The 24,856-nt window shown below is 35.4% G+C and overlaps 1 protein-coding gene across 1 annotated transcript in view; it reads left to right on the plus strand.

The window, feature by feature from the left end:
- Nucleotides 1-24,856, plus strand: part of Erp44 (endoplasmic reticulum protein 44) — an 88,765-nt gene that overhangs the window by 55,565 nt on the left and 8,344 nt on the right. The window contains exons 5-10 of the mRNA XM_020166889.2: nucleotides 1,529-1,713; nucleotides 2,401-2,516; nucleotides 5,420-5,477; nucleotides 7,373-7,489; nucleotides 15,100-15,211; nucleotides 15,944-16,085. Coding sequence (XP_020022478.1) covers nucleotides 1,529-1,713; nucleotides 2,401-2,516; nucleotides 5,420-5,477; nucleotides 7,373-7,489; nucleotides 15,100-15,211; nucleotides 15,944-16,085 — 730 coding nt within the window. The remainder of the gene's footprint in view (nucleotides 1-1,528; nucleotides 1,714-2,400; nucleotides 2,517-5,419; nucleotides 5,478-7,372; nucleotides 7,490-15,099; nucleotides 15,212-15,943; nucleotides 16,086-24,856) is intronic.

A 24,856-nucleotide genomic window follows, 5' to 3' on the forward strand; every position in this document is an offset into this window, starting at 1 on the left:
CCTGTACATTCTTTTCTCCACTTGGCTTTTTTTTTTTTTTTTACTTACTAGTATCTTGAATATTGCACTTCAGCAGTATAGAGATTTTGCTCATTTTTTATGTAATGGTCTTTTTATGGGTATACTATACTTTGTTCAGCCAATCTCCTATTAATGGACATTTGGTAAATTTTAAAAGTTATTTTGCATTCTCCAGACCACAACATTATTGCAGTGACCAACAGAACTATTTAAGCTAGTTTAACAGCATTTTTATTAAAATTTTTGTCACTCATATAGCCCTGTAGAACTTTATTTTGTAATATGATTTTTCAGAGTGAGGTATGCTAGGGAATCAAGATATTTTTAATTGGAAAGGTAAAGCTCTTTCTTTTAATTTTTTTTCTCCAGGTTGTTTTTCTTATAAGTAGAGAAGACCAAGCCTTATGCTCCTTGTCTTACTACAAGTGTCTCTGTGTAACATAAAAGGCTTGTACTAATTATAGTACCATTCTCACCCTTCAGTTTGTAGTACTAATTTAATCTCATTAATTCCTTGCTCAGGTAATAGGACTCATCATCTTTATAACACCTCAAAGACCTATTTTCTCATTATCATTTATCAGCTTGAGAAAGGTGATACATCTTTATAGCTGATAAATCTTTATCAGCTTTAAGGAGGTATCAACTCCCAAAGTGGACAGAGTATTATTTATGTTAAATATGAAAAAGTAAGTTAGATTAGTAATTCAGATTTCTGTGATTTTAGTGGATAAAGCATTTCTGTCAATCTCAATAAGACCAGTTGTTCCCTTTGTTTATTCATATTTACCTTCTGTTTAAAGAATCTTACTAATCAATCATCATTTCCTCTGAATCCTCCATGGAGTTTCAGAGTATTATGTGATCTTAATTACATAGGCTTTTCTCCAACCCTGCTTCTGTGAACCTATATTTCATTCTTAACTTCTAATATTTCTTTAGCATTCTCCTATTGCTTATCCTGGAGAGAACAAAATGCAGCCTTAGTTTTTCAAGTGCAAAGGCCTAGAATATAATTTACCTCCTGCTTACTTTCCTCCTCTTTTATGCTGTTGTTTTCATTGTTCTGTATTTTAATTTGTGTCATAACCTCACAGGGCATAATTACTACTACTGTTTTTTAAAGTTGGAAATTCATATGCCATACATACTATACCCTGCATTTGTATTATGTCATTTAATCCATAAAACAATGTTATGCAATAGAAATTATTACCCTTATTGTAATGGATGAAAAACTAGGGCATAAACAGTTTATGTAATTTATAAGTTTACATAGCTAGTAAGTAGCAAATTTGAGATTTAAAACCAGGCAATATGAGTTCAAAGCCTTGTCTAATAACCAATACAAACTCAAGTCAGGACTAATTTTTTTTCTTTCTCACTGAAAAAGAATGGTACGAATCAAAAAGAGCTCACTAAATTAATTATAAGATTTTTAACTGTTGAGTTAATGGGCTCACCGTGACCAAATATGAGTAAATTTAATTTTTAAAAATTCTTTTAGCTGATATAGCCCAGAGATACAGGATAAGCAAATACCCAACCCTCAAATTGTTTCGTAATGGGATGATGATGAAGAGAGAATACAGGGGTCAGCGATCAGTGAAAGCACTTGCAGATTACATCAGGCAACAAAAAAGTGACCCCATTCGAGAAATTCAGAATTTAGAAGAAATCACCACTCTTGATGTAAGTTAACTTTGGGTATCTTAAATGAACATTGCTTTTTTAATTAATATAAACAAATTCTGATACAAAGAAAGAATCTAGACATTCTCTTTATAATTCATTGCAGTGGACTTGACATATATGTACTTGGTTGAATTTTTCTTGAATTAGTACAGTTGGTTGTATTATGGGGCGTGGGGGGGAAATCACAGGGCTTGGGGAACTTGCCATTTCAAAGCAAGCAGTAACTCTGCTTAATGTTGCTTGCTGTAAGCACAGCTCTGAAAAATGGCTGGAGAGAGATTGGTCAGGCTCTTCCATTTTAGGCAGATACAGTAAGACATTTAGGAGCATGAGAGGCCCTTGGAGGAGTTTCTGCCAACAGTCACAAATTATGAGTTATTGCACTGTATTAATAAATTTTAGAATTAGTCATCTTATTTAGGAAAAGATTGTCATCGATTAGTTACAGTTCTTGAAATTTTAAAATAAAATACTAGAAGGAAATATTTATAGTTAGATTTTATTATAGTTAATACTGTTTTCAACCCAATGTAATCTTTAATAGTTTTGAATTTATAGTTATACTTCAGTTGGAGGTAATAGAACAATAGCTGTAGCTATTTGGGTACAATATAAGTGGTAAATGAAAAAAATGCTTATAAAACTATATGTTTTCAAAATAATTAAATTTACTTTATTTTACAGCGCAGTAAAAGAAATATCATTGGATATTTTGAGCAAAAGGATTCAGACAATTACAGAGTTTTTGAAAGAGTAGCAAGTATTTTACACGATGACTGTGCCTTCCTTTCTGCCTTTGGGTAAGTATTTTAATTAAGAGTTTGTCAGTAGGTAGTGTGGCTGCCATTTTAAGTTCTTGTTGTATTTGATCAGTTTCTGAAGATGACCTCTCCAAAGATCATCTCAGTATTCTTAAAGTCACCAATCAATCTTTATAACTATCTACGAATTCTTTTTCTGGGTTTAGAAGTCTATTTTGTTCTAGAGTATGTTCTATTTCAGAATGTGTATAAGAGAAACAATGCACTCTTTCATGCTTTTTTTTCAACTCATTTATTGATACTTAGTGTATGTCAGGCAAAATACTAACCTGTGAGTGGTTAGCAGACTGAAAGTACATGCTGTCTTTCTAGTTAAAGAAGCATGAGCTTTGTCATCTTCCTTCATCTCCATCTCTTCACACCTTTCCTTATGTCTTCCTTGTCTGAAAGGAATAATTCTTTTTTTTTTTTTTTTTGTGGTGCTGTTGCTTGAAGCTAGGGCCTTACTCATGCTAAGCACATGCTCTACCACTGAACTACACCACCACCCGACAATTCTCCTAAGACTAACCTCTTCACTGGTGTCCTTGTAACTGTCCCCCTGAGGCTTTGATCTATCAGTTGTCCTTGCTTTCTCCTGTTTTCATGCTGATCCTTTTTATAATTGCTTTCTATTTTTCTGAAAACATTTTTCTCTTTCCTGACTCACCACTTTTATCTTTTGAGCTATAATATCATCTCTTTTTCATTGCTACTTTCTTTTTCAAATATTAGATCATGCTTGACTACCTTGATTTTCTCAAACTGGTAAAAGATCTTAACCTCCTGGAAACTGACTTTTTCCTCCATCTCTCTGATGAAACTTGTCTCTATACAGTTCAACATGACTCCTTAACTACCAAATCCTCTTCAATTTCTCTGAAGGATGTGAAACTCCCGTTCTCTGCTGTCGACACTTACTTTACATTAAATACCTCTGGTTTGCTTCTTAATTTCTGACTTCTCTGACATTCTCTCCTTTTTTGTTCTTTTTCTCTCCAAAGGTAGTCACTTTTATGATTCTGTCCTTGACCCCCTCTTCTCATTTCAGCCATCTTTTGACTTCATGCAGTGTTATTTCTTTATTATTTTTTGACCCATAACTGTTAAGTTTAATTGCAGCAGCTATCTTGAGTAAGGCCCAGATTTCTGGCAAAGTATATCCTCTCCATTTTGTGACTTTTATTTATCCTTGGTCCTTGCTTTAATGCATTTGTAGATCTTGTGTGTATGTTTTCTGTAAGCATTGTCAGTGTTTTTTGAAGATCACTGTACAGAGTAGATGGGGAAACTCCCCTTACCCAGGCTTTTCACATCACTGCTCTCTAGCCACACAGACTTACCTTGCTGTTCCTCCAGTTCTATAAGCTAAGCTCACTTCTGCCACAGAGCCTTTGCTCATCAGTAACTTTATGTGAAGTGACATTTCCATCATCCAACTTGTCATTTTTTAATTTATTTATTCTACTTACTTTTCTTCATAGCACTCTTTTTTTTTCTTTTGGTGGAACTAGGGTTCAAACTCAGGGCTTCACACTTGCAAAGCAGCACTACTGCTTGAGCCACACCTCCAGCCCATTTTTGCTCTTGGTTATTTTTTTTTATTTTATCATTTTTACATTTATGCACATGTATATGCATTGTTTGGGCCACCTCCCACCCTCTGCCCCAACTCTTGATTATTGTTGAAGATGGTTTCTCACAAACTGTTTGCCTAGGCTGGCCTCAAACTGTGATCCTCCCAATTTTAGCCTCCCAAGCAGCTAGGATTGCATGATCCACCGGAGCTTGGTGGTCTTTCTCTTTTTAAACCACCTACATCTTAGACTATTTCCTCACCAAAATAAAAACTCCATGAAAGTGAGGGATTCATTAGTTTACTTCACTGTCTGTAGCCAGTGTCAACACTATGTCTGATACAAAGGAAGTATATACTAAATAGTTATTACATAGACAGATGAATGGATGGAGCATGTTCCTTTTTGTTCCCACTGTCATCAGTCTAGGTTAGTATACTTGGCCCCTATCTCCTGGATTACTATAGTGAAAAACTAGAGATAAATTAGTGTTTATATAATCTATAAATTATCTAGAGAAAGAGAGTTAGCCATTGGACTTAGAATTTGCTGTAAGATTCTCTCACCAAATATTTTTTGTGCCAGATCAAATAGTTACATGCCAGATACTGTATGAGGCACGGGAAACAACAGTAAACAAATTTTTTAAATGATTTTTATGGAACTGTGTTTTCATGATGTAAATTATTTCAACTCATCTGTTTTTAAAAGTATTAGTTTTTTTAAAACTGAAGTAGAAAATTCATGGTTAGGTTTGTCTTTTTTCTTTTTGTGGTACCAGGGCTTGAACTCATGGCTTGAGCCACTCGGTCAGCCCTTTTTTATGATGGGTTGTTTCAAGATAGGGTCTTGCAAACTATTTGTCCGGGCTAGCTTTGAACCACGATCCTCCTGATCTCTGCCTCCTGAGTAGCTAGGATTACAGGTGTGAGCAACTGGTGCCTGGCAGAGTTTATCTTTTTAAAAAGAAGTAATATTTACATATTTTATAAGTCTGCGTGACCAAATTAGTGTCCTTAATCCATAATTGGAAAATAGTCTGGGGTTAAAACAGTTTTAATGTTAACAGTGCCAATCCAAATTTGTAAAATACTAGTTACAAAAACAGCTGAAAAAAGGCTACCCTATATTAAACTTTTCCTTAAATGTTAACTTGTCTTAGAATTGCATAGTTTCATAAATGAGAAATTTGATAGACAAGAATGCATTTCAAGTCTTTATAATTTGTACCTTTCAAAATAACTTGCTGATTCTGCTTCATTTGGGTATATTATTGCTAGTATTTTTCTTTTAAAAAAATTATTACTATGTTTTCCTTCCTGTTAGGGATGTTTCAAAACCAGAAAGATATAGTGGAGACAACATAATCTACAAACCACCAGGGGTGAGTTGCTGTTTCTTAGTGTGTACAATAAGGTACTTAAATACATGAGTAGTACAAGCTGTACTTTTATGTTTTAATGTTTTTAGAATCATAGAATGATAGAACAGAAGGGCACTTCAAAGCACCATCTTAGGCTGATCCAAATGTTTCAGAGTAAAGGTAGGACCACAGAAGCTTAAAGTCAGTCAGGCCTTTAGTGACATGACTGGGATGAGAGATCTCCTAGCTCTCAGGCCTTTTACTTCTCTCTCTCTTTTGCATTCAGTCTGGGAGCCAAATTCAAAAAATGTTTCGGTGACCCATGTTTGTCACTCTTACCTGTAACATGCTAGCCAGACTCCCAGATCTTCTGGTATGTAGATTAACCTAGTACTTAGTAGATAATAAGAAATAGCTCACTTGGCTAAGAAGTTTCCAGTGTGCCTAAGTGTAGAAATAATCTGCTTCAGTATCAACTAAGAGACAAAAATCGTAGTACGTGCTACCCCAAATTGATCTAAGATGAGCCGTCGCAATTTTTTCATTCGAACAGAATTGAAATCTATGGCTATTTTTTCAATTTATAGTTTTCATTTTAATGTTGTTTACAGTATCTTGACACCTTTTAATTTTATATAGTGAGATAAATTATTATTTTTTTTTTAGAAAGCTCATTTCATGTTCTGAATTCAGATTATGCTTTAGTCTATTTTCTGTTGTTATAACAAAATGCCTGAGGCTGGGTACTTTATAAAGAAAAAGAGGCTTATTTAGCTCACACTTTTGGAGACTGAAAGTCTAAGATCTGGTGTTTGACCTCCTATGAGGACCCCTTTTGACTGTTCCAGAGTGATGAGTGGCCAGAAAGGGGGAAAATCCATGTGCAGATGGGGTCTCATGGCAAGACAGAAAACCAGAGACCAGGCAAGGGCCAATCTTGCTGTTTTTGTAACAACTTACTCTCACAAAAGCTAAGTGGGGTCCTGCAAAAACTACATTAATCCTTTCAAAGAACAGTCCCCCAGTGGCTTAATTACCCTCACCACTTTGTACCCATTAGTTCTACCACCTTCATATCACTACATACAACCAAACTTCCAGCACACAAACTCTTGGGGAACACTATAGATGGGTATTTGCCTGTATTTACTATAAGTTCATTTCTTTGTCATCAGCCCTAGACTTTCAGAATCTGGTAATGTCTTTCAATGTAATTTGACTTTTAATAGAATGGGCTCTAATGTCAGACTGTTTGGGTTTGAATATTAAATCTTCTACCTTCTAGGTGTATTACTCTGGAAAAGTTTCTTAGCTTCTTTGTACTTCAGTATTTTTCATTAATAAAAATCAGGGGTAGTAATTATAGGACTTATAACATGGAAATACTGAGAGTATTAAATGAATCAACACATAGAAAGTGTCTACTACAGTACTTAGACACAGTAAGCCTACTCAATTCGTTATTTTGATCATAATTTTAAATACTACATAAATACTAATTTTGTGTAACTGTGGAAACAAATCTGTAGGTAATAAATACTAGAGATACATATGGCATCTTGTCTTTTTTAATACTTTCTTACTGTTCAATTTTTCTTACCTTTTCAATTATAAAGAATAGCTTAATCATTAATTATTCTTTTCACAATGCCTGCTTGCCTTTGGTAAAGATATTGATTGTTATTTTTTCTAAATACAAGGAAAAGCAGGTGGTTTATACATCACAGATTGAATGATCAAGTTCCTGATAATCAGTTATCCTTCTTACTGCCTATGGCCTTCTTTCTCATAAGTTTCATGTTTTGTGTTTCTTTCATATCTCCTGTAGAATTTCTGACTTTGTAGATGGAGTTTTAAAAGTGCTTTGCCTGCGCAGATTAGATGTGCTTAATTTTTTTTTCCTGTTCTTATAATAGCGTTCTGCTCCAGATATGGTGTATTTGGGATCTATGACAAATTTTGACCTGACTTACAATTGGATTCAAGATAAATGTGTTCCTCTTGTCCGAGAAATAACATTTGAAAATGGAGAGGTATGGGTTTTTTTCATGTATATTGTTATTTCTAATTCAGATGTGTAAAAAGTGAGCTTCCTCTGCCCATTGTTCTGTTTTAATACAGTTAACAGTTATAAAAGTCAGAGTGAACACAGCTATATCACAGCTATTTCCACAATCTAGACCAGGGATTCTCCATCTTTTCTGTCTCAGAAGCCCTTGATTGCATTTTCAGTAATAGCAGTAGTTCTCTACACACTTGAAAATGGGTTTCACAGTACCTCTCAGGAGATTGGTACCCATCCTTGTTTAAGTGGATTTGCAGTGCTTTGCAGTTAGAATGGATAATTCCTTGCCACCCAAAGATTTTGGGGTTCCTATTTGTCTTAAAAGAAATACAGACAATTGAATTGTTATTCTTAGTCGTTTTCATTTTGATCTTATCCTTAATTTTGAAACAGAAAGTGGCTTGGACTCTTCCTGCTTATAGTTTGTCAAATGTATGAAAGCCCCTGATGTTTTTTTCAGTTTTCTGGGCCTCCTATATGTTTAACCTAATTACTTACATTTTTTTACTGCACTTAGTCCTCAAAGGCTCAAAAAGATACAATAATTTCTTATATGATTCCCTTATTTGACAGTTCTTTCAAAAGTAGTTTCAAAAGCAGAATCTAAAGGTTCATACCTGAATAATCTTAATTAATATCTCCTCTTCCCCCATATGGTAGTTGGGACATTTATAAATACAATTCTTGAGATTTATTATATGTTGTAACCAACCACCCATAAATCATTTAAACTACAAGGAAAGATTTGTGTTCATTAAATCTGCTTGTCTTAATATCCCTCTCCTGAATCTTTCAATACTTGCTTGGTAAAGAATCTGCTAGTATGGACACAGGTAAACTCAGAAGCCCAGTAAGCATAAATTATGGCTACCATGTTAATGTTTGACCTTAGTAAATTAATTGACATACATATTTTCAGATTACTAATCTGCTTTTTATTGCTCCCCTAATAGTTGAATGTATATCCATACTTTTGTTGAGTCTGATAAAATAATGTTTTATGTGCTTTATTTTTAATTTCCTGGCTCTTAAATTTCCTTAGAGGTAATTGCTGAGTTTTCTTTTCCAATTAGTATTTATTCAGTGACATTTGTTCCTTTATTTTTGCCATATGTTGATTGCATATAATTGAGTTCAGAAATCTAAGCAAAAACAGGAATGAAATATGATTATCTGTCTTCAGTTCAGTATATCACATGTATAGGCAAAACATAACTAAATACATGCCCTATGCCACATGACAGGGCACTGAGAAAATGTTCTTGGCATTCTGAGGAGAGAATCCATTTCTACCTTTAGAAATGAGTGGGATCAGGGAGTGTTTTAAGAGAGGCATTTCAATCCTGAAACAAAGTGCTAAAAAAAAAAGAAACAGAAATGCTGAAGGAGCTGGGGGAGAAGGAGGAAGGGCTGGAGAGGAGGGAACTGTGCATTAATTTTGCGTGTTTAGGGTGTGATGAAGGCTTTCATATGGAGATATTAAGCAGGCATTTGAAAAGCTAGGCATGGATTCTGGTTTGGAGCTGGGCTTGTACACATAGCTAAGGGATCAATTAGAGCTAATGTTTGAAATTGTCATACTAGGTGAGATTACCAGGCTAAAAGGAAGTCCAAAGATAGAACCATTGGGAGTAGCATCAGTAAAAGGGTAGGAGAAAGAAAAAATGTGAGCCCTACAGATAAAAGCAAAGAAGAAGAAATTTTAAGTCAGCTTACCAAGAGATTAATATGAGGCCAGAGGCCAGGGAGAGGGAAGATGGAGAATGAATGCTAATGTGTATGTATAGGGTTTTTTTCTTGAGTGAGGAAAATGTTCTGAAGTTATTGGTGACATTTGCACAACCTTATGAATATAAAAGTCACCACATTATATGTTAAAATGGTGAATTTTATGGAATTACGTATTATATCTCAATTGAATGATGAATAGGGTGAGAAACTTAATGATTTACATTGTATGCAAGTGAGACTGGTTTAAATATGGAATAGGAACCCAAAAAAACCTATTTATTTGTTTATTTACTTTTTCGTTTTTGTTACTGGAGTTTGAACTCAGTGCCTAGAACTTGGTAGGCAGGTGCTCTACCACTTGAGCCACTCCTCCAGCTCAGAAGACCTGCTCAGAAGCACTTAAGATATGTCCGAGGTTTTTTGTTTTGTGTGTGTGTGTGTGTGTGTTTTTAGGATAAAGACCATTTGTGCTTTATGCTGAGACAATTCCTAAATTAGAAAGATCATTAAAAAAATAGTTCAGGGAAAGAATTGCATTATGAAGCCCAAGTCAGAATTTAGTATTTGTTTTTGTTTGTTTGTGGTACTGGGAATTGAACCCACAGCCTAGAGAATGCTAGGCAAAAACTGTACCATTTGAACCAGCAGAGGCTCTACCACTTGAGCCATTCTGCCAGCTCTCTTTTGTGTTGGGTGTTTTCGAGATAGGGTCTCGTAAACTATTTCCCCAGACTGGCTTCAAACTACTATCCTCCTGAGTAGCTAGGATTACAGGCGTGAGCCACTGGCACCCATGTCATTCTTTTTTTTGGTGGGGGCGATGTCTCCATTCTGCATATAAGAGCATGTAGTATTTGTCTTTCTCAGTCTGGCTTATTTCTCCTGTTAGAAATGAATTTGGGATATCAGGGTATCATGAGAGAGGTGACACAATTCAGAAGTCAATAGGCAAGGCAAAATTTACTTCTGCAGAAGGGTGTGCCACAGACAAAGAGTCCAGTTTGCAAGTACACTGGGTGTGAAGTCTGCTTAGGTTTTATCTCTAACACAAGTCTGCCCCTCACCCTGTTGACAGATAGGGCACATGTGGCAAGCGACCTTGGGGCAGAGAGAACAAAGATTTACTTGAACAATAGTTGCCTTAAGCAAGCAATTTTTGAAACTAGGGCACTTGGTGATAACAGGAACTTACTCAGCTATGAAAAACAGCCCTGTTTAAAACATGAATTTACAGAGTTAAGTGACCTCTCACAAGGCACATAGGCAACAATTTGGGAAAGTTAAGCTGACATCTATATAATGATAATATACTATACATTAACCCCTTTGACAGAAAAGACCTGACTTTAGTTGATTCTCATATACCTAACATGATAATTTCTACTTCTGTCCATTTTCCTGCAGTTTACATCATTTCACTCTTCTTTATGGCTTAATAATACTCCATTGTACCACATTTTCTTTATCCATTTATCAGTTGGTTGACACCTAGGCTAATTTTATAGTTTGGCTGTTGTGAATAGTGCTGCTATAAAATGGGTATGCAAGTGTCTCTATTGTATGCAGACTTAAATTCCTTTGGCTATATGTCCAGGAGTGATCTAGCTGGATCATATGGTAATTTTATTTTTAGTTTTTTGAGGAGCTTCCAAACTGATTTCTACAGTGACTACACTAATTTGCATTCCCACCAACAGTACATAAGATTTCCTTTTCTTCCCGCATTCTTGCAGACATTTGTTATTGTTTGTTTTGTCGATGATAGTCATTCTACTGGGGTAAGATATAGTCTCAGTGTTGTTTTGATTTGCATTTCCTTTATAATTGAGGATGTTGAACATTTCTTCATGTATTTATTTATTAGGGAGCTGTTCATTTGACCATTTATTAACTGGATTGTTCTTTTGGTATGAAGTATTTGGAGCTCTTTATGTACTCTGGATATTAATCCTTTATCCATAAATAGCTGACAGAGATTTTCTCCCAGGCCCTAAGCTGTCTCTGCTTTTTTATTATTTTTTTAATTGTTGTAATAGGTGGGGGTACATTGTGCCGTTTACAAAAATTCTTACAGTGTATCAAATATATCATACTTGAATTTACCCTCTTGATTCTGGAAGTTGTTTCCTTGGCCATGAAGACACTTTTTAATTTGATACAATCCCATTTGTCAATTCTTGTTCTTATATCCTGATCTATTGGAGTCTTACTCAGGCATTGCCTATGCTTATTCTTTCAAGGGTCTTCCCAATGTTTTCTTCTAATATTTCAAAATGTCAGGACTTACATTTAGATCTTTGACCCATTTTGAATTAATTTTTGTACAGGGTGAGAGATAGGGATCTGGCTTCAGTATTCTACATGTGGATATCCAGTTTTCCCAATACTGTTGGCAATAATAGCGCTGATAGTTTTCGGTTCTTATTGCAGCCTTAAGCTTCCATTTCCCAGGGTCACTGTCCTGCCTCAAGTCTAGCCTGAATCCTCCTTCTGCCCCAACCTCCAATCAGCATGAACCATAAGATCCTAACCAATCAGATCATGCTGAGTCTCACTGAGGGGTATTTAAGCCCCTGCCCCTCTCTCTCTCTTCTCTCTCTTGGCTCTCTTGGTCCTCTCCCTCTCCCACCTGGCAATAAAGAATCTCTTGGCCAGATCACTCCTCTCCACGTGGTCATTTTGGGGCCTATATTTCCTTACAAATACCATTTGTGGAAGAGGCTGTCTTTTCAACTTAACTGTTTTTGAAACCTTTGTCAAAAATTAGATGGCTACCGTTGTGTTTGCTTATTTTTGGATCTTCTGTTCTATTCCATAGGTCTATATATCTGTTTTTGTGCCATTACCATAGTATTTTTGTTAGTATGACTATTTGAAGTATAATTTGAATAGTATATAATTATAATTTGAAGTCAAGTATTGTGATACTTCCAGCATTGCTCTTTTTCCTCAAGATTGCTTTGGAATTTTAGGACTGATTCTGTGAAGAATGTCATTACCTTAAGGGGATTACATTGAATCTGTACATTGCTCTTGGTACTGTAACCAATTTAACAATATTAATTCTGTCAATCCATGAACATAGGAGGTCATCTGGTGTCTTCTTTAATTTCTTTCTTCAGGTCATTCACTTCCGTCGTTAGGTTTATTCCTAGGTATTTCAATGTTTTATGAAGCTATTGTGAATAGGATTATTTCCTCTATTTCTTTCTCGGCCTGTTCATTACTTGGTATATGGAAATGCTATTGATTTTTTCTATCCCACTACATTCCCAAAAGTGTTTAAGAGTTTTTTCGTAGAGTCTCCAGGATCATATATCATCTACAAACAGGAATACTTTGACTTCTTCCTTTCCTATTTGAATCCCTTTTATTTCTTTCTCTTGCCTTGTTGCTCTGGCTAAGAATTCAAGCATTATATTGAATTAGAGTGGAGAGAGTGAACACTTGTTTTATTCCTGACATTAGAGAAGATGGCTTCAGTTTTTCCCCACTTAGTACAGTGTTGGCTATATTATATATTGCCTTTTATGTTGAGGGATGTTCATTCCATTCCTAGTTTGTTCAGGGCTTTTATCATGAAGAAATGTCGAATTTTATCAGAGGCCTTTTCTGTGTCTATGAAGATGATTATGTGATTTTTGTCCTTTACTCTGTTTATATGCTCTATTATTTTTATTGATTTCCATATGTTGAACCATCCATGCATTGCTGGAATGAAAGCAACTTGATCATATTGTATGTTCTTTTTAATGTGTTGTTGAATTCTAGTTTGCAAGTGTTTTATTGATAATTTTTATGTCTATATTCATCAAGGAAATTGTTTTATAATTTTTTTGTCATGTCCTTATCTGAGTTTGGCATCAGAGTAATACTGGCTTCATAGAATGAGTTTGGTAGTATTCCTTCCCTTTCTGTTTTATGGAATCATTTAAGGAGCATTGGTGTTAGTTCTTATTTAAAGGTGTGATAGAATTCAGCAGTGGATCCATCTGATCCTAGTTTTTTCTTTGTTGGGAGATTATCACCGCTTCAGTTTCATTGTTTATTATAGATCTGTTTAGTTGATATATATCCTCCTGGTTCAATTTTGGCATGTCATATGCATCTAGAAATTCATTCATTTCTTTTAGATTTTGCAGTTTATTAGAATGTAAGTTTTTGAAATATTCCCCAGTGATCCTCAGAATATCATTGGTGTTTTTTGTGATATTCCCTTGTCATTTCTAATTTTATTAATTTGGATCCTCCCCCTCTTTCTTTTGGCTAGTGTGACTAAGGGTTTGTCAATCTTGTTTTATCTTTTCAGAGAACCAAGTTTTTGTTTCACGGATTCTTTGTATTATTCTTTTAGTCTACATTTTGTAAATTTCTTCCCCAATCTTTATTATTTCTTTCCATCTACTGCATTTGGGTTTGGCTTGCTCTTGTTTTTCTAGGAACATGAGGTACATACTTAATGTTATTTGAGATCTCTGATTTTTTAGTGAAGGCACTCGATAGCTATAAACTTCGTTTATAGCACTGCCTTTTCTGTGTACCAAAGGTTCTGATAAGTTGTGTTTTCATTTTCATTTGATTCTAGAAATTTTTTTATTTCCTCCCTATTTTTTTCAATTACCCACTGATCATTCAGAAGTGAATTGTTCAGTCTCTATGTGTTCAAATATATTCTGTAGTTTCTCTTGTTATTAATTTCTAGTTTTATTACATTGTGGGTCTGATAAAATATAGGAAATTATTTCAGTTTTCATGTATTTGTTAATACTTGATGTATGTCCTAAGATCTATTTTAGAGAAAATTTCAAGAGCTGAGAAGAATGTGTATTTTGTGGCTGTTGGATAGAATATTCCGTGAATGTTAAGTCTATTTGATCTGTAGAGTCATTTAATTCTGAAGTTTGTTCAATTTTCTTTGTTTTTTAAGGCAAAGTCTTGCTTTGCAGCTCAGGGTACCCTTATACTCATTTGTAGCCCAGCTAGCCTCAAATTCACAATCCTCCTATCTCTTCAGGCGGCATGAACATATCAGGCTAGAATTTAGCATTTGTTAAAGAGAATACATGATTAAAATCTGCTGTCTTCTCAAAACATTTCTTGTATTCTCCAACAACATTAATAAAAATTTTAATGGGACTTTTTAATTTTAAAGATGTTTGTGTGTGTTTATGCGTGTGTAGAGATATGTAAAAACAGACATATAAAGGGGCAGGTATTTGTTAATAATGTTGATATATTGTGTGTTGGTTGAAAAGTGACTGTGTTATAGAGATTTTGTCTTTTACCTTGAATAGAACACTTAACACCTTTGGGTAATAGGTCTCATATAAGTAGAATGGTTTTTGTAATAAACCTTAGAGTTAGTATTAGTTTGTGAATCAGATTTATTTATTGCTGGTACACTTTGATTTTCACTTTTACCTGTGAAGACTAGAAATGTTAATCTTGTTTAGCCCCAGTCTTAAATTAATAATCTTGATAAAGAGCCAGCACAGTTCCTTCTTTGGTCAACCCTCAACATTATGGTCTCACTTGACTGCCCTCTAAAAGCCTTGTATCATATCCAGTACTGCCTAACAGACTGTCGTCAGTCACGGGTTCTGTTTAAAGTTTCTGCAACAGAACAGGGTATGTGGGTTCTCTTGAGTGCCTAGATACCTAGGGTAGAGAAGAGAATGAATTAATTCTTTCATTAAAACTAATATTTATTTGTGGCATTTGACTTTTTTCTCTGGGATCTTGTAACTATTGCATTGCAGTGTTTGGGTCTGTAATTGTTCCTACCTGGAAAATAACTGGAACTGAATGGAGAGGCCCTGTATTCTCATTGAATGCTTCTCTCTTTAGGAACTAACAGAAGAAGGACTGCCTTTTCTCATACTCTTCCACATGAAAGAGGATACAGAAAGTTTAGAAATATTCCAGAATGAAGTAGCCCGGCAATTAATAAGTGAAAAAGGTAGACAGATTAAGGTGTTTGTTTTCATTCTTTCTTTCCCTTTTTTTCTTTCTGCCTCTCTCCCTCCTGTTACATTCATAGCCACATAAACATATTTGGGTTAAAAGCATAGTAATCATTTCAACATTTACATTCAAATGTGGAGTGAGGAGACATTAGTAGAGAAGTGATATGAAGCAGTGAGTTTTTTGTTTTTATTTTCTGTACCATGACTGTTTTAGAGAGAAAAAAATTAAATAGCATGAAAATAAAGTAGGGTCTGGGGTGAACAATATTAGTTTGGGGCACTTAGTCTCCCAGTATCTCGAAGCTTGACTGGCACCTTTTTCAGTAGGCATTCCTGAAGATACTGGAGAGGGCTTACACAGTCTGATTCATATCTATTTCTAAATGAATGAAATTTGAGTTGCTGTTTGTGATTTCTCCAGAGTCTCTAAATGGAATATGAAGCCTCAACAGGTTCCCTCTCTCTACTTAGGGATGAAAGTCAAGCAAAATAAATTAATAGTATTGTACAGAGCATCCCATTTTATTCACTTAGGAAATAGTTTGAGGTTAAATTGAAATAACATTGAAATGTTATGCCATTTAGGTTTTAGTTTTTCTGATCTACATTATTCTAAAGAATGTTGGTGCTTTTTGTGTCTTTGTTATGTCATTTTTGGTAAGTTTATAATCTTAAGAGAATATAATCAAGAAAATTCTAATCTCAAAATTCTGTTTCTTTCAAAGGTACAATAAACTTTTTACATGCAGATTGTGACAAATTTAGACATCCTCTTCTACATATACAGAAAACTCCAGCAGATTGTCCTGTAATAGCTATTGACAGCTTTAGGCATATGTATGTTTTTGGAGACTTTAAGGATGTACTGTAAGTATTCATTTTGCTTTTTAAAAAAAGTATTGATATGTGCCACAAAATTGAACTTAAAACAGTTGTTTGACTATTTTAAATAATCCTATATTGTAAAAGTAATACTTTGTTAATTAAGTGGAAGAATCTAGAATGATTCCTATTTCTTTTCACTATATAGTGTGGTATAATTGACTATGAGAATTATGGTAGATCCATGTATAAACACCAGTATTAGGTGGTCGGGATCAGTGATTAATGTTTGAGAAGTACTCTCTGAAAGAAAGTTTGTGTCCTTTGAGAAATCAGTTTTGCATTGAGTTTGATCTTTGCCAGAGCACATCAAGGAAAATATATAATCCTAGGTCAAAGGATTGCTGGTAATATTGCTGTTCACTTGTGATTGTATTTAGTGAGAACATCAGGAGTATGTATACATGACCTAGAATTTTGCTGTTGTTACTACACATTTCTAATGGCATAGAGCTAGAACCTTTCCAAGAATAGTTTCGCTTCCTGATTCTGTCTTAGATGTTTATAGTATTAATAAACATGTCATCCTTGTAACTAATACAGAAATTGAACCCATATCACCTTCCAGAGATGTTAAACACAATGATTAAAAGTGGAGGCATTTCTTAATGTATGAAAATTTTAAGCAAAACCAATTTAAACAATTCAAATTAGACTTTAAAACTCATTTAAACACCTTTTTATTTCAAAAGATTATTGCACTGCTAGGGAGGATAATTTAACATCATACTGCAGAATAAATTGCTTCACACACTTCAAAATATCTCAGTATAGAAGTATTTGTTCAGTAAAAGATTCTCAGTCCAAACACTATACAGGAGGCCTAGATTTGAGTCCTGCCTTGGGCAAGTCACTTAACTTCTCTGTTCTTTTTTCCTTATATATGAAATATGATTCATGGTACCACCTTGATAATAAGATTTCTGTTATATAAATGAGAGATGATGGATGTATTATAAACCATAAAGTCATGACAAATCTTAGTTTTTCTTCCTTTACTTACACTCAGAGAGATGATGGTTGTTTTATAAACTGTAAGGTATGTCAAATTCTAGTTGTTCTTACATTACTTATTTATACTCAAATGATATCATTTGACCTCTTAATTCATCAAATATTTATCTAGATCTTCTGTATGACAGTCATTATGCCAGAACTCAAGGGTTTAAAGTTTACTAAGACTGGATCTTCTGGAGGCTGGGGCTGGCCTAGTTCTAGGGCAACAGGTGTGGAATCTATGTCTGCAAAGGCTGATGTAGAGTCTAGAATCATGAGTGCTGGTCTGGTGCCAGAACCACTGGAGCTGGCTTGGAACATGGAATCCTGGGTTCTGGCCTGGAGCCTTGAGTGTGCAGCTGTTGGCCTAGAGGTTAGATCTATAAGAGTATCCTGGGTTCTGGAGTACAGCTAAAAACTGGGTCTGCAGGAATGGTCCTGGAGCCTGGATCTTTGAATGCTGGTCCAGCACTAACGTCTCCTGGGATGAGTCTGGATGTGGTGTCTAACCTATTTCTGGTGCCATTCTGGAAACAGTCTGTTGGGTAGACCTAGACCCTCAGGCTGAGTGATCCACCTGGTGCTAGAGCAGATTTGAAGACTCAGTCTTCATGTACTAATCTGCAGCTTGGGGTTGGTGTGGTGCTTAGCAGGTTTGGAGCCTGTATTCTTGAATATAGGGAGAAATAAGTCCCTGCTTCTTCACATGTGCAGACACCAACATAAGGCAACAAAAAATGGGGGGTGGGGAGAAGCAAAACACCTAAAGAACACAATAGTCTTGTAGTAGCTGATCGCAAAGACAGGGAGATATATGAACTGCTTGATAAAGAATTCAAAATAATTGTTTTGTGGAAGCTCAGTGAAGTGCAAGAAAATACAGAGAAATAATTCAGTGAAATTAGGAAAACAGTAAGTGACCAAAATGAGGAAATTAACAGAGATTGAAATTGTGTGTGCATTTGTTGTATGTATGTAAGTCAGGCAGCAGTTCTGGAACTGAAGATCACAAAAAGGAAGAAAGATCTCAGGTACAGCCTAATGTTACATCTTTAGGAACAAGAAAAAGAACAAAAGGTATACCTTGGAAATACAAAGGTTATAGCTGAGTGCCAGTGTCTTACACATGTAATCCTACCTACTCAGGAGGCAGAAATCAGAAGGATCGTGGTTGGAAGTCAGCCCATGCAAGTAGTTCGAGACCCTCTCTTGAAAAAACCCATCACAAAAAAGGGCTGGTGGAGTGGTTCAAGGTGTAGACTCTGAGTTCAAACCCCAGTACTGAAAAGAAAAAAGAAAAGAAATACAGAGGTTAAGAGACCACTATGAACAATGCGCCAACAAATTGATATCCTAGAAAAAATGGGCAAATTCCTAAACCCAGAGAACTCACCAAGGCTGAATCATGAAGAAAGTTTTAAAATATCAAAAATGAGCAAGGAGATTGAATCAGTGCTGAGAAGTCTTCCATTTGCAAGAAAGAAAGAAGAACCTGGACCTCATGGCTTCACTGCTTAATTCTACCAAATAGTTAAAGAACTAATACCAGTTCTTCCCAAATTATCAAAAAATTGAAGGGAGGGTACTTATCATTGTATAAGGCCAGCATTATGCTGATACTAGTCAAACAAGGACACTGAAAGAAAAGAAATTACAAAGTAATGTCCTTGATGAATGTAGATCCAGAAATTCTCAGCTGAATAGGAGCAAACTAGAGAGCCCAGAAATAAATCCACTCATTTATGGTCAATAAATTTTCAACAGAGATACAAAGAACATGCAGTAAAGCAAGACAGTTCCTACCAGTCAGCAACCAAACTCTGCCCAACTTTGGATTTTATTCCTAGAAACGTTGTGTTACCCATCAAAGGAATTCCAGTTAGGCTATCTTTAGTTTTCTCCTGCAGTTGTGAAGTCAGATTTAAAACATTTTGGTACTTCAAATCCCATTTTGATATCTGCTTCCCAGAGAACCCAGACTAGCACAAGTGGTCGTATTCTTTATCATCCAACCCAGTCCACTTACTTCCCAGCCATAGCTCACTGGACCAAGAGATAGGTTCTTGACCAAGTGGAGCAAATCCACCAGCTGGCAGCATTCTGTTTATGCCCTGGTACAAAAAGAAACTGCCATCAGGATTCTTCATAGAAATCTGGATATGGGAAATAATCCATCCCATCCTGCACGTGTTTAGTTCTTTAAATAGGAAAGGAGATGTGAGAAGTGACTGTATTTGAAACTTTTTGAAATCAATTACTTCTTTTATTTCTCCCTTACAGTGCCTGATTTGTCCTTCTAGGCACTGTTCTCACATTTTTATAATAGGAGCCACATGCTATGTGAGCTACAACCTATGTGAATAAATGTTAAAGTTAAAAATCAAAACAAGCAGCAAAGTGAATCTGACACATTTAATGACTTGTATAATTGTTATTGTGTTGCATGGTAATTAAGGATTAAATGATAAGCCATTGCCATAAATTACTATAATTGCTATTACTTTTGCTTAGTAACTCAGTGTTTCTGGGGTCATCAGGAGGAAGAATGATTGTGGTGAGAGAGGAAATACAGATTTATGATGCACAGTCACCACCCATACTAGAGGTGGGCATTAGGAGGTGAAAACTGCCAGTGTTTTGTGTACTTCTTTCTTATTTCAGAGCAACTGAATCTCAGCAAAGTAAAGTAACTTGCAAAGCCACACAACTAATTAGTGACAAAGCTAGGATTCACATCAGAGTATATTAAACTCCAAAGTCCTAAGCTCATAATACTATATGGTAACATTGGCATTTTTAGAACTATAAAAAGACTGGCAGAGTGGCTTAAGTGCTAGAGCACCTGCCTAGCATGCATGAGGCCTTGAGCTCAAATCGCAGTACCACCAGAGAGCAATGTAAAGTGAATGTGAAAGTTGTTTGAAGAGCCAAACTAGATCACAAATTTGTGAATCCCTAGTTTTTTCTGTTGTTTGATTAGATTGGTTTCCTGCCACATCTAAAGGAATAGGTTTTACATGGAGATAGGAGGGGAATGGAGGTAATTTGAGAACCTAAGGACAGCTCTAAGGATGTTCTACAGCCCTCAGAAAAGAATAAATGGTGGGATATGACCTAAGATTATTGAAGGACTTTCAAGAAAAACAACATCTTTAAAAGGGTGGCCAGTGAATACCTTTACATAAGTGTTCTTAACTGTTTTTCTCCCCAAGTGAGAGGGGAGAAAAAGCAAGCAGGATAGATTTGTGGTCATTTTGGGGAAGTTTTCGTTACCATTGGAACCACCAAAAAAATGGAGTAAGTTAATTCTAATGATAATGAATTTCCCAACTCTGGGCTATGTCATTCCTTCCTAATCACTAAATCACTGCAAATTATTACTAGAATTCCTTAAACTAGTCAGTCTGGGGGACTTTGCTGCAGCTAATTAGCTATGTTACTGACAGAGTGAGGGTGGGGCAGTTGTAGTAAGCAAATTGGCCAGGGGAAGCAAAACTAAAATGCGGTGGTAGGGAGATGGGTATCTCTCAGTATAGCAATTTGGTTAATCACTATGACAGATTAATCTGCCTCCTTGACCTCAGAGAGAGCAAGCCAGGAATTGTGAACACAAAAGGATAGGGGATGAGCCCAGTGCCTCTCATATGCTAGGCAAGTGTTCTACTGAGCTGAGCCCCTTACCTCTTTTTATTTTTTTAAGTTTGAGACAGGCTCCTGCTAAGTTGCCCAGCTAACCTCAAACCTGCACTCTTCCTGCCTGAGCTTCCTAAGAACCTGTGGTTACAGGTATGTGCCACCATGGCTGGCCTGACACAGCTTCTTAAAAGCACATTTATCACAACTGCCTTGTGATAGCATAAGTGGCTTAATTTGCTCAATATAAATTCAAGAGTTTGACAACTTTGGATACTTCCGACTGTGCTCTTGAATTTATACCAGTATTTATCAACTACTCATTTGTCCTAATGTTGCTCATCTCTATTCATTCTGTAGTTTTGATCCTCTGAATGCATCTTTCCTGTCACTGGCTAATGTGTATGTACAGTGACCCATGTCCTTAAACACCATTTTTATTCTCATACAATATACTTATTACACAGCTGACATTTATTGCCTACTTACAGGTAATTTATATTTTTAAGTCATTTCAATATATTTGACTGGTTTTGGTCCTGACAGCAAAATGGACATGAAGTGCTGACTGAGCTGGACAGTGTATTAGCCATTCTTTGTACATTATATGTGTTCTCAATTTATCTACAAAATGCTTCTAGATTAGGTATTATTTCACTAGAAAATAAATTAAGTGCTGAGAGATTTAGTAACTTTACTGATTTGAGTGAAGAAGCAATATAGCATAGTGGCGAAGTGCTCAAACTGCAGGTACTGATTATTGGGGTTTGAGTCAGGTCCTGTTACCTACTAGCTAGATCACCCTGGGCAAGTGATTTAGCACCTCAGTTTCCTCATCTGTAAAATGGGAATTCTAATATTGCCTGCTTCATAGGGTTGTGAGCACTAAGTGAATGCACCTATCTGTGGCTGTTAGAAAAGTGTCTGACACATGGTAAGTGCTATTATAAGGCTAGCCATTGTTATTATAGGCAATAATATATACAGATTTAAATCCAAGCCTATTAGATAGTTGATAAGCAGTTTTTGTTTTATAGATCAGAAAGCTGAAGCTCAAAGAGGTTAAGCAACCTGAATAGTAAAAACAGTGTTTCTTAACACTGTACTACATTGAGTTTGCATTGTGTTGTTTATAAGTTGAATTAAAAGTAGTAAATATTAGAAAACTGAAGCCAGCAATATACGAAAAAGGATAATTTATCACAACCGTTTACAGTATTATTCACAATAGCCAAGGAATGGAATCAATTTAAGTGTCCTTCAACTGATGAGTGGATACAGAAAATGTGGTATATAAGCTGGATGTGATGTTGCACTCCTGTAGTCCCAACTACTTGGGAAATGGAGACAGGAAGATCATGAGTTCAAGGCCAGCCCAGCAAAGTTAGAACCCCTATCTCAAAAATGAAATACAAGCAAAAAAAAAAACCTGAGTGGAGGTGTGGCTCAAGTGGTAAAGCACTTGTCTAGAATATTCTGGGTCCAATCCCTTGTATCACACCAAAAAAAAAAATGTGGCATATATATATATATATATATATACACACACACACACCATGAATACTATTCAGCCAAAAAAAAATGTCCTATTTGTGACAACATTGATGAGCTTAGAAGGTGTTATGTTAAGTGAAATAAGCCAGGCACAGGAAGACAAATACAGTGCTGCATGGCCTCACTTTGTAAATGAGAGTGTAAAAAAGTTGAACTCATAGAAGTGGAGAGAAGAGTGGTAGTTAGCAGGAGCTGGAAGGAGATTTTTAAAAAAGGAAAAAGTTTCCTTAATCTTATAAAAAGCATCTGTAAAGAGTCTGCAGCTAGAATCATATTTAACTAATGATGAAATACTGAATACTTTTTCCTTAAGATCGAGAACTTGGCAAAGATATCTGCTCTCACCACTTCTCTTCAGTACTGGAATAGAAGTCCTAGCAATTACAATAAAACAAAAGGGGAGGAAACCTTTTTCAAACAGGAAGGAAATAAAATTCACTTCCTTTGTTGTGATAGGATAGTCATTGTAGAAATTAATCTATTAAAAAGCTTCTAGAACTAAAAAGTGATTTTAGCAAGATACAGATCAGTTTTTTAGAAAATCACTGTATTTCTATACACTAACATGTACAATTAGAAACCAAAGTTTCTAATTGTATAAGAATTATTGTAACAATTCAAAAGGAGGAAAAAAAAAGCCTACCTAATATGAATCTAACAAGTAATGTGTAGGCTGTGTTGACTGAAAACTACAAAGTACTGCTGAAAGAAATCAAAAACCAAAAATAAATGAGAAATGTGAAACATACTGTGTTCCTGGCCTGGAAGATCCATACAGTTAAGGTGTCTGTTGTCCCCAGATAATCCAGTAGACTTAATGCAAGCCCAGTCAAAAATCTCAACTAGATTCATTGTAGATATAGATAAACTGACTCCAAAATTTATATGGAAAGGTGAAAGTAAAATAGTCAAGCAGTTTTGACAAGGGAATAATGTTGGAGGACTCACAATATTTGAGTTTAAGACATAAAGCTAAAGATAGTACAGGTAGGTGAAAGAACAGGTACATAGATCTATTGAACAGAATAGGTAGTCAGCTGGGCAAAGACAATTTAATGGAAAAAGGATAGTCTTTTCAACAAACAATGCTAGGCCAACATAGACGTCATCCTCATACCAAAAAAAAATTCCTCTTATGAAAAATTAACTTAGAATTGATAACGGACCTAACTGGAAAAGAAAAAAGCAAAAAACTTCTTAAGACTAAACATAGGAGAACCTTCATAGCCTAGAGTTAGAGTTCTTACAGCATCAAAAGCACTCCGCATTTTAAAAGAAAAGATAAATTGGTCTTCATCAGATTAAAAATTTTGTTCTGTGAATCATAAAAAAGGTATACAGATGGTAAATAACCACATGAGAAAGGTGCCCAACATCATTAGTCATTAGGGAATGCGAATTAGAACAACAAAATGCCATTGTGTATCTTTAGTGTGCCTAAGTTAAAGTAGTAATAATACCAGTTGTTTACGAGGATGTAGATCAATTGACATTCTCAAACACTGCTGGTAGGATTGCAAAATGATACAACCGCTTTAGAAAAATGTTTGACACTTTTTTAAAAAGTTATATATACACCTACCATTTCACCCAGTATTTGTTCTAGAGAAATAAAGTTCACATAGAAATCTGTGCACAAATGTTTGTAGTGGTGTTGCTAATGATCACCAAAATCTTTTTCTTTTTTGGGGGGAGAGTGGTGCTGAAGGTTACACTCAGAGTCTTGCACTTGCTAGGCAAGTATTCTACCACTTGAGCCTGCTTCTAGCTCTTTTTGCTTTAGTTATTTTTCAGTAGGATCTCAGGTTTTTGGTTGAGGCTTCAGACAGTAATCCTCCTACCTATGGCCTCCTGTATAGCAGGGATTACAGGTGTGCCACCAGGTTTATTTGTTGAGATAGGATCTCACTAACTTTCTGCCCAGAGTAGCCTCAGTGATTCTCCTGATCTCCATCTTCCAAGCAGTCACCCATATCTTGAAAGAACCCAAATGTCCTTGATTTGGTAAATTAGTTGTTGGATAAACTAATTGTTTTATATCCCTCTATGGAATACTGTTAAGCAATTAATAAAGGAATAGGACTGGAGGTATGTTTCAGGCAGTACAGCACTTGCTTTGTAAGCATGAAACCCATGAGTTCAAACCCTAGTCCCACCCAAAAAATAAATAAATAGACTTTGTACCTGCAACAAAGTGAATGAACATCAAATGTAGTATGCTATGCTAAGAGAAAAAAACATTCTCATGATTACATATTGCATGATTACATGCACATGACATTATAGGACAGATAACAAATCAGTGATTTCCAGAGGTTAGGGGGAAAGGAAGGTCTGATTTTATAAGAATGTTGGAATTGTTCTTAGCTGGTTTGTAGAGATGGTAACAAGATGCCATACGTATGTTAAAACTTACAGAACTAGAGTCTAAAACAGTGACTTATCTACTGTATAAATTTTTTAAAAACAATAAAAGTACTTCTTACATACATTTGTCAAAGTTTGTTCATACACTTAACATTTGTACATTTCACTGTGTCTAAATTTTGCCTTGACTAAAAACAAAGAATTGT

The sequence above is a fragment of the Castor canadensis genome, chromosome 13 (genome assembly GCF_047511655.1).
Source record: "Castor canadensis chromosome 13, mCasCan1.hap1v2, whole genome shotgun sequence".
Taxonomy (NCBI): Eukaryota; Metazoa; Chordata; class Mammalia; order Rodentia; family Castoridae; genus Castor; species Castor canadensis.